Here is a 13551-nt window from a genome sequence, read left to right on the forward strand (position 1 = left end):
AATCAATCCAGTCCATTAAAATCAAATTTAATGGTCGTGATTCATTGTTCTCATTTCTCATAATAACCAAGTGTTCTCACTTGAGTCGTCTCCTATATATATATATATATATATATATATATATATATATATATATATATATATATATATATATATATATATATATATATATATATATATATATATATATATATATATATATATATATATATATATATAAAATGAGGGATCAAATTACATCAATTAGTTACACCAAATATTACAACCATTGATTCATTTAAAATCTAATGACTATTAAAATACCAGCTTAATAAAATATTTCCTTTTTCATATGACCAATTATTCCTTATATATCGATCTAATCAATTTCATATATTAATAAAATATGGGTCATGCTAACGAGTGCCCCAGGGGCACTGGTTAAGCATTCCAAATTAAGAAAATATTTTAGATTCAATGCATTGAATACACCTAATCTTCTTTAAAAAATTTAATTATTTATATTTTTAATGCATTTAATACATATATTTTGGATAAAAACGTATCTTTTTACTTTATTAAACAATGTTCAATTTACCTTTTTAATCTCTTAACCAGTGCCCCTGGGGCACTCGTTAGCATTACCCATAAAATATTATTTTTTTTCTCACATGAGTACTGCCAAATAAAAATAAATAAATAACACATAACTTTATTCCTACAAAAATTAATTATTTTTTAAATTATAAATAGCACTACTAAATATTTCATCGGTACTATTTATATTACTACTAGAAATCGACTAACATATTGATGTTAAAGAAAAAAAAAATACTTATTCACTTATATTTTAATTTTTTTCCACATAAGACATTACTATTTACATTTGCTACTGTAAATTCTATCAAATGGATTTCGTATAAAATAAAAAGTTTCTTTTGTTTTTTTTTAAAATATTTTCATTGTTTTTTTAATTTTAATAAAATTAAATTCTGTTCTATTCTATTAAAATAAAGGATAAAAATAATATTTTTAAATAAAATAAGAGATAATTTTCAAAATATGCATAATAAGTTGTTGAAAAATTAAACTATAAATAATAATTATAAAATATTTTAAATTCAAATAAAAAAATTAAAATTTCTTTAAATATTGTGCTAGTACTATTATGACTCTAATATTCATTCAAATACAATATATATACTAATACTTACAAAATGAACATAAAAAATATATGAATTTTTACCTATAATTTAAGTGAATAGAATTAAAATTAAATTTAAATAAAATTTAAGAAAATAATGAGAAATTTGTTTAAGAATTAAAATATTTTTTTTCATTAACATCAAATTGATAGTAAATTTCTAGTAGTAATATAAATATTACCGCTAATTGATCAAATTTTTAGTAATACTATAAATATTACCGCTAATTGATCAAATTTTTAGTAATATTATTGATAATTAAAAATATAATTAAATTTATTTATTTATATATATATATATATATATATATATATATATATATATATATATATATATATATATATATATATATATATATATATATATATATGACATTGATTAATCATGTGAGAAAAAAATAATATTTTGTTAATATATGAAAAAGGAAATATTTTATTAAGCTGGTGTTTTAATAGCCCACTAGTGCAGAAAGTACTTTTTACATCGGGCGAAAAGTACTTTTTACATCATGGCGGGCCATTAGATTTAAATGAATCATTGGTTGTAAATGAGTGTAATACTTGGTGTAACTAATGAGTGTAATACATAGTAAATCATTATAGATTAAGCTCAAACTTTATAGGTATGATCTATATGATATTATGTTTCAATCCAACGGTTGAATTTATAAAATATTAATTCGAGATGTAGTTATTGAACGAGTGTAACTCGTGGTGTAACTCTTCGGGTGTAATTTGATCCCTCCTCATATATATATATATATATATATATATATATATATATATATATATATATATATATATATATATATATATATATATATATATATATATATATATATATATATGAGAACTTTGGTTAATATGAGAACTGAGAACTTTTAATAATAACCATACGATTTAAAATCAATGCCTCAGATTTTACTCAAAATTAATAGATTGATTCAGATTTAAATACATATTACATAAATGCATATCTGAACATTGATTTTAAATCGTATGGTTGTTATTAAAAGTTATCGGTTCTCCTAATAACCAAAGTTCTCATTTGATACGTCATATATATATATATATATATATATATATATATATATATATATATATATATATATATATATATATATATATATATATATATATATATATATATATTATCAAGAGATCTTAAACAAAATACATATATATAAAAATTCATCCGAAAGTGTCGAGCGTGAAATACTCCCCTTCCTCTTAATTCTCTTCTATCATAATGAGTTATTAACCTCCTTCAAACTGTTGGACAATATCATAAATTGTAGTGCTCTCCTCTATACTCCCGTTAAATACTCCCGTTAAATAGTAACCAATGTGAAGTCTCGAATATGCGTCCATGTAAGGACCAAACTACCTATAACGCCATCCTCATTTATTATTGGTTCCTTTGTCTCCTTTAAAAAAGCTTCTTCCTCAACTATTATCAGTGGCTCTCTCTTAGGTTTGTGAATTAAATAAGGACGTGATATACGAAAATACCACCTCATGTATTATGCCTCAGTCACTATACTATGAACAATACACGTGCATCAGTCCTATGGAAACAACACATGGTCCAAGTACTCAACATATGCAATCCATTTATGATATAACCATAGGACTGGTGTGATAGCTTATAGATTGATTTATACTCAAGAAACCAACAATTATACCTTATGATATGAATGTAGGCGCTAGCGTAGTGCATAAACAACATAACTAAAAGACTCAAATAAAACCCTAGCACAAAGATTTCCAATCCTAGTGCACCCCCTCCAAAGAGAGGATTGAGTATCCTTAAATAGCAATGCAATTATGAGCTTTTCTACTATGGATATCAGTTATGGTCTCATCCAGATTTGTAGAGAAGATTTAGTTGATTCAATTTTTTTATTCGTTCCACAAAAGCCTCCAACAAAAAATATGATTTGTTTTTAATTCAAATTCAAATGTAAATCTTTAATATTTGATTTGATCTTCAACCAAACTGTCAAACAAATCTTATAAATGCATTATTAAAAGATATCAACAAATTTGATTAAATCACAATTAGAAAATACACATAGAACAATACCCATCACGATCTGTTGACAAGGGCCAGATGTTGCACACATGTTGGAACATCTGGTCCCACATGTATCTGAAATATCTTGTACATTACTTTGCATAATGTATCCAATCTAAAAAGGAAAACAAAAAATAGTGTCATATATCCTTCTAGTTGATACACCTCGAAGTTACATAAGTAATCCAAATCAACATTTTCAGAAGCCAATATATCGACTAAATTAAGATCCAATAAATACTCCAAATACACCACATGAGTGTAGTTGATGCTCTTGTTTTAGAATAAGGTCAAAAGTATCAAATAAAGAAGATACACTTTGATGGCATACTACATTTACAAGTGTCTAGCCATGTTGTCATCATCAATATCGATAACACTTAAAACTATCTAGTGTTTTTGAAACTTATCTTTATAAGACCCGTTGGCCTCCTCAATTTCACGCTTAATGAATTCTAGATGTGATCTGATAGGCACAACCACCATGTACACCTTCTAGCTTTGGTCATTTCAGTGCGGTCAACTTGATGATCTTGAATGGATAGATGAAGCATACAATACATATAGTCTATGGGGAATTACCATCACTCCAACTAGTAGATAAAATTTGTATGTTTCTTCATGCCACATGTCAAAAAAAGGTGTTAGATGTCCATGGTCAACGATGATGTGATATGTGGTGTCAAACTTAACTAGTTCAATGTCTCTAACAAAATGGCAAAAAAAATCTGAACCCGGTGGGATCCCAGCCGCCCTTCCCCAAATCTAACGGGGACATGAGATGCTAGTACCCACCCAACATCCACCTCGCCTCACCCCTTACTAAATTTAATTTATTAACCTTATTTTTAATAACTTTATTACCCATTTATTCTTCTTAATCTTAAGATATAAAGTTTATTATAATTATTATTCATTTTTTAAACATACAAATTAAATGATAATGACCAATTATTATGATTATTCTTAAAATGACCAAGTATTTAGTTTATTTTTTTTTGCTATGAAAAAAAATACATTTAAAATTTTTTTCTTACAATTTATGCGGGTGGAGGCGGGGCGGAGCAGGGAAACTTGTCCCCCATTAGGGATGAGGTGATTGGTCAATTGTTTATTCTAACCGAATTTGAGAGCAATGTGGAGCTTGTACAAGGAAGCAATAGCGGAGCTGCTAATGCTTAAACCCGCCGCTGTTCTGCCATATTGCCATGCCTACCATTTTTTAATTAGAGTAGTCAAATTAATGACATTCTCTTTTGTTATCGACACATTTAAGTGAAATATTATAAAACTAATAAAAATAAATAAAATAGAAGTAATATAAAACAAGGAAGAAAAATAATTAAATTGTAAAAGATATAAAATATAAAGTTATAACACACCTCTCTTCCCATATATGATTGGCAAGTGTCAACAACAACATAACTTACAGACCTCTAGAACATGATCCATCCTCAACCTCAGAGGAATGAAGTTTTGGTAATTTAAATTTTACAGGAAGGTAAGCAAGACATGGTCAAGAGTTGTTTCATCTAATATTTAATATTATTTTTTCTAAAATGATTATTTTTATTGGAGCTATAATTGTTGGAGCACAATGAACAAGATGAAGATGGAAGAAGAGAGGAAAAATAATTATAACAAACTTTCTACTCGAATTGTAATTCGATTACAAATGGTCTACATCTCTTACAATTGCAAAGCAAATGTAGTATATATATATATATATATATATATATATATATATATATATATATATATATATATATATATATATATATATATACACACAAAACCCATATTGGACCAAACTAATTAAAGTCCATTACAAGGTCCAAAACAAACTAACAATAAACACTCTGAATGTGCATCTTGGTAATGTGACCACTTTGGCTTGTTCATAAACCTAATCATCATTCCTACTGCGTAACAAATGTTAGGTATGGTATTACAGAGATATCTCAGCGAGCCAACAACCTGTTTAAATGTTGTAGCATCTACATCATCACCCTCAGCATCAGAATCCAGCTTGTAATTTGTCTCAGCAGGTGTAAGTGGAGACTTGCAGTTTTTTAGCTCGAATCTCATAAGAAGGTAAAGTTCATAATTCAGCTGATGTAGAATGATACCCTTCTCATAGTACAAAACCTCTATCCCTATAAAGTATACCAACTTTCCTAGTCTAGTCATCGCAAAATCATTTATCAACACCTTGTTAAACTTGACTATTTCATCATAGCAGCTCCCTGTCAGCAATATGTCATCAACATGAAGACACGTCAGAATCATATTGTCTCCAAAAGGATGTTGAACATAAACACCATATTCCATCTCACATTTCTAAAACCCTGATTCTTGAAAAACAAATCAATCTTCAAGTTTCAAGCTCTAGGAGCTTGCTTCAATCCATACAAGGCTTTATGCAACTTGTACACCATCCCTTCTTGATTATTTTTCACAAATCTAGGAAGTTTTGACACATAAACTTCTTGTAAAAGACCATTCGGAAATGCAGATTTAACATCCAGATGTATCATAGGCGATTTCTTACTAGCAACTATAGCAATCACTAACTTGATTCTTTCATGTCTATCTACAAGTGGAAACCTCTCAAAGTAATCTAGCCTAGGTTTCTGAAGAAAACCTCTAGCTACTAACCTTGATTTGTGTTTGCCGATTGATCCATCTGGCTTCAACTTCACCTTGAAGACCCATCAGACGCTGATGGCTTTCATATCCCTTAGAAGCTCAGTCAACTCTCAAGTCTTGTTTCTTTATATAACTTCAAGTTCTTTTTTCATAGCCTTCAGCCATAATTTCTTCTTGAGTGTTTATTCTGTAGTCATAGGTTCTGAGTTTACTAACATGGCACATTGAATGACTTCACCTTCAGAGTCTATTTCAGTATCGCTTAACATGTCAAACTCTACAAACTTCTAAATAGTTGTCTCATTCTTTGTGGTCTCTGAACTTGTTCTGAATCTTCTACAGAAACTGGAATAATGTTAGCTTCTGGACCACCTCCAAAAACACCATCTTCAGAATTACCACCTTTAGAAGCATGACCTTCATAAGTTTAACCATTAAAGTCTAGACCACCTTCAAAGTCTGGATCACTTTTAGAGTTTGGATTACATCCAGAATCTCTATCAGAGTCACCTTCTGAATCTCCGTCAGAGTTACCTTCAGAGTCTGCTTCAGACTCTGATTCTCCTTCAGAGTTAGAATCATTTTTAGTTTCAGAGTCATCTTCAGACTTTGACTAATATTCAGAAAAATTTCCAAACTTACTTCAGAAGCACCTCCAACACCAGAGGCAGGATTAGGCGTTTTCCAATTCCAAGTTTCTAATTCATTCACTATGACATCTCTGCTGAATTCGACCTTCTTAGTGATTGGACAATAAATTTTATAAGCACATGTATTATGGTACCCCATCAGTAACATTACTTTACTTCTACCATACAGCTTCTTTCTCTTAACATATGGAATATGTTTATAACATACATAACAAAATACGCTAAGGTGACTCACACTTTCTTATCTCCAGTCTACTTCTTAAAAAGAACACCTTCCTTCAGCTTCTTAGTTAGACATCTATTAAGCACATACGTTGTAGTGGCAACAACTTCTCCCCACAATGAGCGAGGTAGCTTCTTCTCCTTCAGCGTGCTCCTTGTCATATCAAGCAAAGTACGATTTCTTCTTTCATCAAGACCATTGTGTTATGAAGCATACGAAGTATTCACTTTATGATCAACTCCATTTTCTTCATAGATCTGTCTGAACTCTGTAGAGTTATGCTCACATCCCTTATCAATTCCGAGAATCTTCAGCTTCCGACCATTCCGTGTTTATGCCTTCACCATGAAATTCTGAAAAATCGGTAAACACTTCATGCTTAAACATGATGACTGCTACCCATGTCATTCTTGTTAACTCATCTATAAATGACACAAAATACTTGTTTCCTCCAAGTTAAGGTTCCGGGAATAGCCCACACACATCTGAATGCACAACTCCTAAAGAATGTTTTGCTCTTGGAACCACTTATGATACAAATGATAATATAGGTTCTTTACGTTTCATGCATATCTCACATGACTTCTTATGCTTCACAATATTCGGAATGCGATGTACCAGCTTCTTTGAACTCATATGTCCCAAGCTTCTTAAGTTCACAAAAAGATAGATTATAATAATGAGATTTATGTAAAATAAAAAAAATAAAAAACAACATATTTTACCATGGTTTGTTCTTCCAACCATGGGGAAACGCTTGTTTACCACCTCAGTTATATGTAACAACCATGATGGAAAAATAGTGATACACGTCATTTAAAAAAAACACTAAAATGGTGTTCCTGGGTATCAAACCCACGACCGTTCCATTTTTCACTATGGTTGGTTATACCAACCATTGTGAAAATTTACGCACTATTTATTTTATTACCACGAGCTATAGCCCGTGGTAGAAAGTAGCACACTTTCTATCACACCATTTGTTACCACAAACCACCAATCATGGTGAAATCATTATTCCAACCATGGTGATATATACTTTTGAAATAGTGTGAATGTGGTAGTGGCCCTTTCTAATCCACCCACTTTAAAACTCTATACCATATGACAGAAGAAACCTCACAAAAAATAAAGAGATGGTCCACTACATTTGTACAATGCACACTCCCTGCTACTAGACCTAACACATTTTAATGTCTCAGAAGATTATCCTAGTTGGCAGCCTATTTTGAATGGGCTTCCAAGAGAATACCACCACTTTAGATGGTGCCTAGATCTTCTAAATCCTAGATAAACTTAGCATCACCCTCGCAAACCTAACTTTCCTGACCCCAAACAAAGCCAAAATGTTACCTTAAGCGGAACCAACCGAGAAACCCTTAATCGGGTATGGCTTCAAGCCCAAGCATCATCTCGACCACGACTAACTACCCTCCAAAGTAAGGCCAAGAAAACCTCAAGGAGCGCCTCCTTCTCCTAGACTAGGAAGATTTTCATCCACCCAAAAATTTAAACTCATACATCCCTTTGCCAAAGAACCAAGGAGCCCACAACCTGAGACTTCTGCTTAAAGATAAGAAAATGTCACTCAAAAGAAACACACGAAGGGCAGTCCCCGTCTAGACATCATGCCAACTCTAACATTAGAGGAGGATTCCTAATTCTATGGGGACCCTAGAAGAGAAACTCCTCTCTACCAATGAGGCCATTCTAAGGTGACCTTCCCGGCCTTGCAAAGGGGAACAAATACCTTGAGGCCCATACTTAACAAAAGAATAAAAAAGAATCCTCTATCTCCACTTAATTAATAAATCTATATTAACAAGTCTAAGATCCTCCACTCTTAGTCCACCTTCCCTTTTAGCTTTAGAAATCCCCCCACTTCATCCCAAGCGACCTTAACACCTCGTTTAGAGCCACCCTAAAGAAAACGCCTCAACAGACTAACCAACTTAGTCCAAACTAAAACCGACATTTTCATAAAAGACTCAAAGAACATCAATATTAAATTCAACACCGAGTTAAAAAAACTGCCATCGACATACTAGATATGAGACACATCCAGTTTCTCCGTACGCACCTTGAACCCTTCAAACACACCTATCGAGACTATTTTTTCCAGTGATGTGCTAAGACCTCTACGATCAGAAAAAAAAAAGGGGGGAAGAGATCTCCTTGCTTCAGACCCTTATGAATACTAATCGCATCTGTAAGGCACCCATTCATCAACACATATAGATTACACGAGAAAACACAAGCAGAAATCTAAGACCTACAACGATCATCAAAACCAAATGTCCTCAACATATAATCCAAAAGAGACAAACTAACTGAGTCGTAAGCGTTTATAAAGTCCATTTAAAAAACAAACACCCACGCTCAAATATCTTAGCAAGATCTACCACCTCATTAGGAACAATCACTTCATCCACAAATTGCCTCCCCTAGATAAAAACATCTTAGCCACCAACTTGTACAAAGACATAAGAAAAGAAATCGGTATAAAATTTCCCATCTCCAAAGGTGGATCCATCTTTAGGATAAGAGTGGCAAAAAAAAAAAGGACGTCAAACTCTTAGGTAACACACCATTCTAAAAAAACTTGTCAAACATCACATAAACCACCTCCATGATTAACCCTAAAAACTTCTAATAAAAAGAGAAATGGAAACCATCAAGATCCGGACTCTTGGATCCATCAATGTCTGCAATCACAACATCCACTTCTGAATGCAGAAACCTATACGAGAGGGATTAAGCCTCGATCGACAAAATATTAGGAAGAGTTACCCCGTCAAGGGTCGGTTTAGAAGTAACTAAATCAGAGAAATTATCCTTAAAGTTTCTAGAAATCTCCCCTCGAACCTCATACACATTGTCCATCCAAATTTACCCACTCAGAGAGCTACCAAGTTGTTCCTACTACTCTTTTTAACACAAGCATGGAAGTACCTAGCTTTGACATCTCCTTCCTTCAACCACACTAATCTGGATCTCTCTAAAAAGTATGAGGGTGTGTTTGTTTCAAGTTATGAGATTACATTTCCGGAAATATGTCCCTTGAAATATAACAATTTCACATTTGTTTCAAGTTTTTAAAAATTATTCCTAGGTATATTTTATTCCCGAAAATGTTGTTTACACATGCTTTTTTTTCATAATTATTCTCATGGTAAAGGGTGAAAATCTAACATTATCGTGAGAATAAAATTTAACTAACTCTAACTTTTCATTATTACTCACATTTATTTTTATTTTTATTTTTAATAATTTTTAAATTAAATTAATTTTACAAACATTACTGGACTTACGTTTTTGCCAAATACATAATAGAAATATTATTCCTGAAAATAATAATCCTAAAAATATGATTCTGAAGAATATTATTTCATAACTTAGAAACAAACACACCTAAAAAACCTAAAAAATCTCGGCTCAGATAATTTCATACAACTCTTGACAAAGAAGAGACCTACTTAGCAACTCCGCAAGAAGCAAATGTTTAAAAAGCCTATATGAACAAATCTTATTCATGAAGTTCAAATTTCCAAACACCTCTTTAATTTGTATATTATTACTAAATAATAAAATAATTAATTTTATTATACCTTTTATGTTTATAAATTTTAAAAATAATTTTTATTTTTTTATAAATTATATATAATAGAGAAGCAAAGGAAAACATATCTCCCCATTTGAAATGGCAAGATTGATAATTTTTCTTTATATCTCTAAAAGTATGATTTCATAACTTAGTAAAAAAACACCCAAAAAAACCTAAAAAATCTCGGCACAAATGATTTTATACAACTCTTGACAAAGAAGAGGCCTACTTAGCAACTCCGCAAGAAGCAAAGGTTTAAAAAACCTATATAAACAAACCTCATTACTGAAGTCTAAATTTTCAAACACCTCTTTAATTTATATATTATTACTAATTAATAAAATAATTAATTTTTTAAAACTTTTTATGTTTATAAATTTTCAAAATAATTTTTTTAATTTTTTTTGTAAATAATATATAATATGAAAAGAAGCAAAGGAAATATATCCCCATTTGAAATGGCAAGATTGATAATTTTTCTTTAAATCTCTAAAAGTATGATTTTTGGAAATTTAATTGAAAATTAAGATATTTAAAAAAAAATTAAAAATAAGTTATTTAAATTTAAAAAATCCTCATTTTCTTTATCTTTCTTTTCTCATCACATCACTAACTTATCACATTTATTGCATTTTTTCTTTCAAAATGTACAATGAACATATGAGTGTCCAAATACCATTTTTCAACCTACTACTAATATGGTTTTCACAAATAAACTTGATTATGACCTTTGCCTTTATAGTATTAAAATAAAAAAGTTGTGCAACATGACTAAGATTGTGCTAAATAATTGAAGTTTACAGCTTGAATTCCCAAACTTCCACGCAAAACAACAAAATTTCTCCACCATCACACTCTTTCTTTTCTTTATTTTTAGTGTCATGATTGCTCTTTTGTTTGTTAATGTCAATATACTCCATGTTCATTCATGGTAAACAAACTTCCATTGTCTTCTAAGAAAACCTTTCGGACAAACATCCTCATCTAGTGCATGAGATTCTCAGTCAGAATGTTCCATTAACTCAATTCTGATCTTTATAGGACTATCCTCCTAGACACATAGACATTCATATACATGAATGACCAGTCACTATTACAAATAAATATTTATAAATTTATCGAATAACCGATATATCTAATACACTAAATACATCTGATACATCAGATATATCAATAATTAGATCTGATACACTAAATACATCCGATACACCAGATATATTAATAATCAGATAAACTAAAAAAAAAAATTACATTGTTTAGTAGTCTAATGACTAAAATTAGATCATGGTCCAAGTTCGAACATGCATCTCTGAAATCGGATTCACTGAAATTTGCTCGGAGAAAATATATTTGTAATAAAAATCTAAAATGATGGTTAACATTAATTAGTAGCTAAAAGGTTTCTACATAGAATACAAAAGAAGGTTATACTTATAACATAACATGTACTAAAAAAACAAGAAATGTCTAATACTAAATTTCATGAAAAAACACAGAATCCCATAATAATAATAATAAAAATAATAATCTAAAAGTCTTTTCTGAATCTTCTCCACAACCATACCTCTCACAGACTGCAACATATCTTTCTGATTTTACTTCCAAGTCAGTACAGTACACTCATCAGTTCTAGTTCAGTAGTAGTAGTACATACCCTTCTCTTCAGTCTTGTTTTCATCAATACTCAAGTAACCATTATCACTACTAATTAACTGCTTAATATACTCAAGATCATACCCTAAAGAACTTGGAAGAATTTGCTTTTGATTTTGACTAAAGCACAGGTTCACTTTTTCTGTTTCACTTTCCCATTGGTTAACATCACTTCCATGACTCAGATTGATCATGCTGTTACTTTGCATGAGAGTCTGAAACCCCATTATTTCTTCTTGTTTCCCAAAACTTCCCTCTGATGAACTGCAACAACTTCCCTCACTTCCAAACATGGCAAAACTACTCTCTCTCATAGGATGATGATATTGCATGGAAGTTATTATACTACTAGTATTAGTGCTAAGACTAGCACCACTAAGCAAGGAGTCTTGGTTATGGTAAAAGGGAAGAGAGATTGGTTCAAGGCTTGTGGTGAAGGATGTGTTTGGTTGTGAAATTTGGTTGTAATATGAAGTGCAATGTTGAGAAGGAAATGAATTAGGGTTTTGATAGGGTAAAAGTGAGGTATGAGATTGAGGAAGAAAACTCATGAGTTTCTTCTTGAGTTTTGTGTTCCAGTAGTTTTTGATATCATTATCAGTTCTTCCAGGTAACTGTGCAGCAATAATTGACCACCTAAAATCATGAAAAAAATGAAGAAGTTTAAGCAAAAAATGGTGAAAGAAAATGTCATTGTCAATATTCTGGATCTGGATTATTAGACAAAAAAAGCAAAAAAATTGTACTATATATAGTGAGTTTTTTTTTGCTATATATACCTGCTTCCAATATTAGCATAAAGGGTGCAAATGATTCTGTCTTCTTCATCTGAAAATTCTCCATGTTTGATGTTTGGCCTTAAATAGTTAAGCCATCTTAATCTGCAACTTTTTCCACATCTTCTTAGACCTAAAAAGTTTATATATGAGATCATGCAGAGAGAGAGAGAGAGAAAGATTTAGATATGTACATATAGATGTATATAGATATATATATAGATGAGATTTGATGTTAAGATGAAGAATGTTATACCAGCTTTTTGAGGAAGGGAAATCCAGTTTCCACCAGTTCCATTTCTTTCTATGTACTCTTTGAGCTTTGAATCTTCTTCAGGTGACCATGGACCTTTCTTCACATTTGCTTTGTCACAACAAGGAGCTCTTCCCATTTTTCACACACTCTCTCTCTTTGGTTTCTCTCTCTTTCTATGATATTATGTTCTCTTTTGTGGGGACTGCTTGTGCTTTATAATAAAGAGACCTTGTTTATAAACAGTTAAGAAAATGTTATTTTATTAGGATTTTAGTCAGAGAAAGAAAAAACATGCAAAACTCAAATGAAGAAATGTTGACATATGTATAGTTTTATTTTATTTAATTTATATCACTCTTGTTAATGTGGAGACTTTTCTATATGAGAGATCTTTCTAATCTTCAAAATATTATTGGATTTGGATTTCCTTTCATGTCTCTAACCAAATCTAAGTTCTTATAATTAAACTCGTAAATATCG

General features: G+C 30.8%; 2 protein-coding genes across 2 annotated transcripts; both read right to left on the reverse strand.

Moving 5' to 3' along the window:
• Positions 1-5075: 5075 nt before the first annotated feature.
• On the reverse strand, positions 5076-5591 carry LOC131651307 (uncharacterized mitochondrial protein AtMg00810-like). The gene has a single exon (XM_058920973.1). The coding sequence runs from the start codon at positions 5589-5591 to the stop codon at positions 5076-5078; it is 516 nt and encodes a 171-aa protein (XP_058776956.1).
• A 5592-nt stretch (positions 5592-11183) lies between these two features.
• Positions 11184-13253, reverse strand: LOC131648229 (transcription factor RAX2-like). The gene is made up of 3 exons (XM_058918005.1): positions 13072-13253; positions 12819-12948; positions 11184-12675 (listed from the first exon to the last, which is right to left on the reverse strand). Exons 1-3 carry the CDS (start codon positions 13205-13207, stop codon positions 12021-12023), a joined length of 921 nt encoding a protein of 306 aa, XP_058773988.1. The 5' UTR covers positions 13208-13253; the 3' UTR covers positions 11184-12020.
• Between the last annotated feature and the right edge of the window lie 298 nt (positions 13254-13551).

Source organism: Vicia villosa, linkage group LG2, assembly GCF_029867415.1.
Source record: "Vicia villosa cultivar HV-30 ecotype Madison, WI linkage group LG2, Vvil1.0, whole genome shotgun sequence".
Taxonomy (NCBI): domain Eukaryota; kingdom Viridiplantae; phylum Streptophyta; class Magnoliopsida; order Fabales; family Fabaceae; genus Vicia; species Vicia villosa.

What these genes read in the sequence shown, in the direction of transcription:
- LOC131651307 (XM_058920973.1), bottom strand. Translation starts at nt 5,591, where the DNA reads ATGGAATATGGTGTTTATGTTCAACATCCTTTTGGAGACAATATGATT.
- LOC131648229 (XM_058918005.1), bottom strand. Translation starts at nt 13,207, where the DNA reads ATGGGAAGAGCTCCTTGTTGTGACAAAGCAAATGTGAAGAAAGGTCCA. An exon ending in TTCCCTTCCTCAAAAAGCTG is followed by an intron (nt 12,949 to 13,071) that starts GTATAACATTCT and finishes TAAACTTTTTAG; the next exon opens with GTCTAAGAAGATGTGGAAAA. An exon ending in TATGCTAATATTGGAAGCAG is followed by an intron (nt 12,676 to 12,818) that starts GTATATATAGCA and finishes TCATGATTTTAG; the next exon opens with GTGGTCAATTATTGCTGCAC.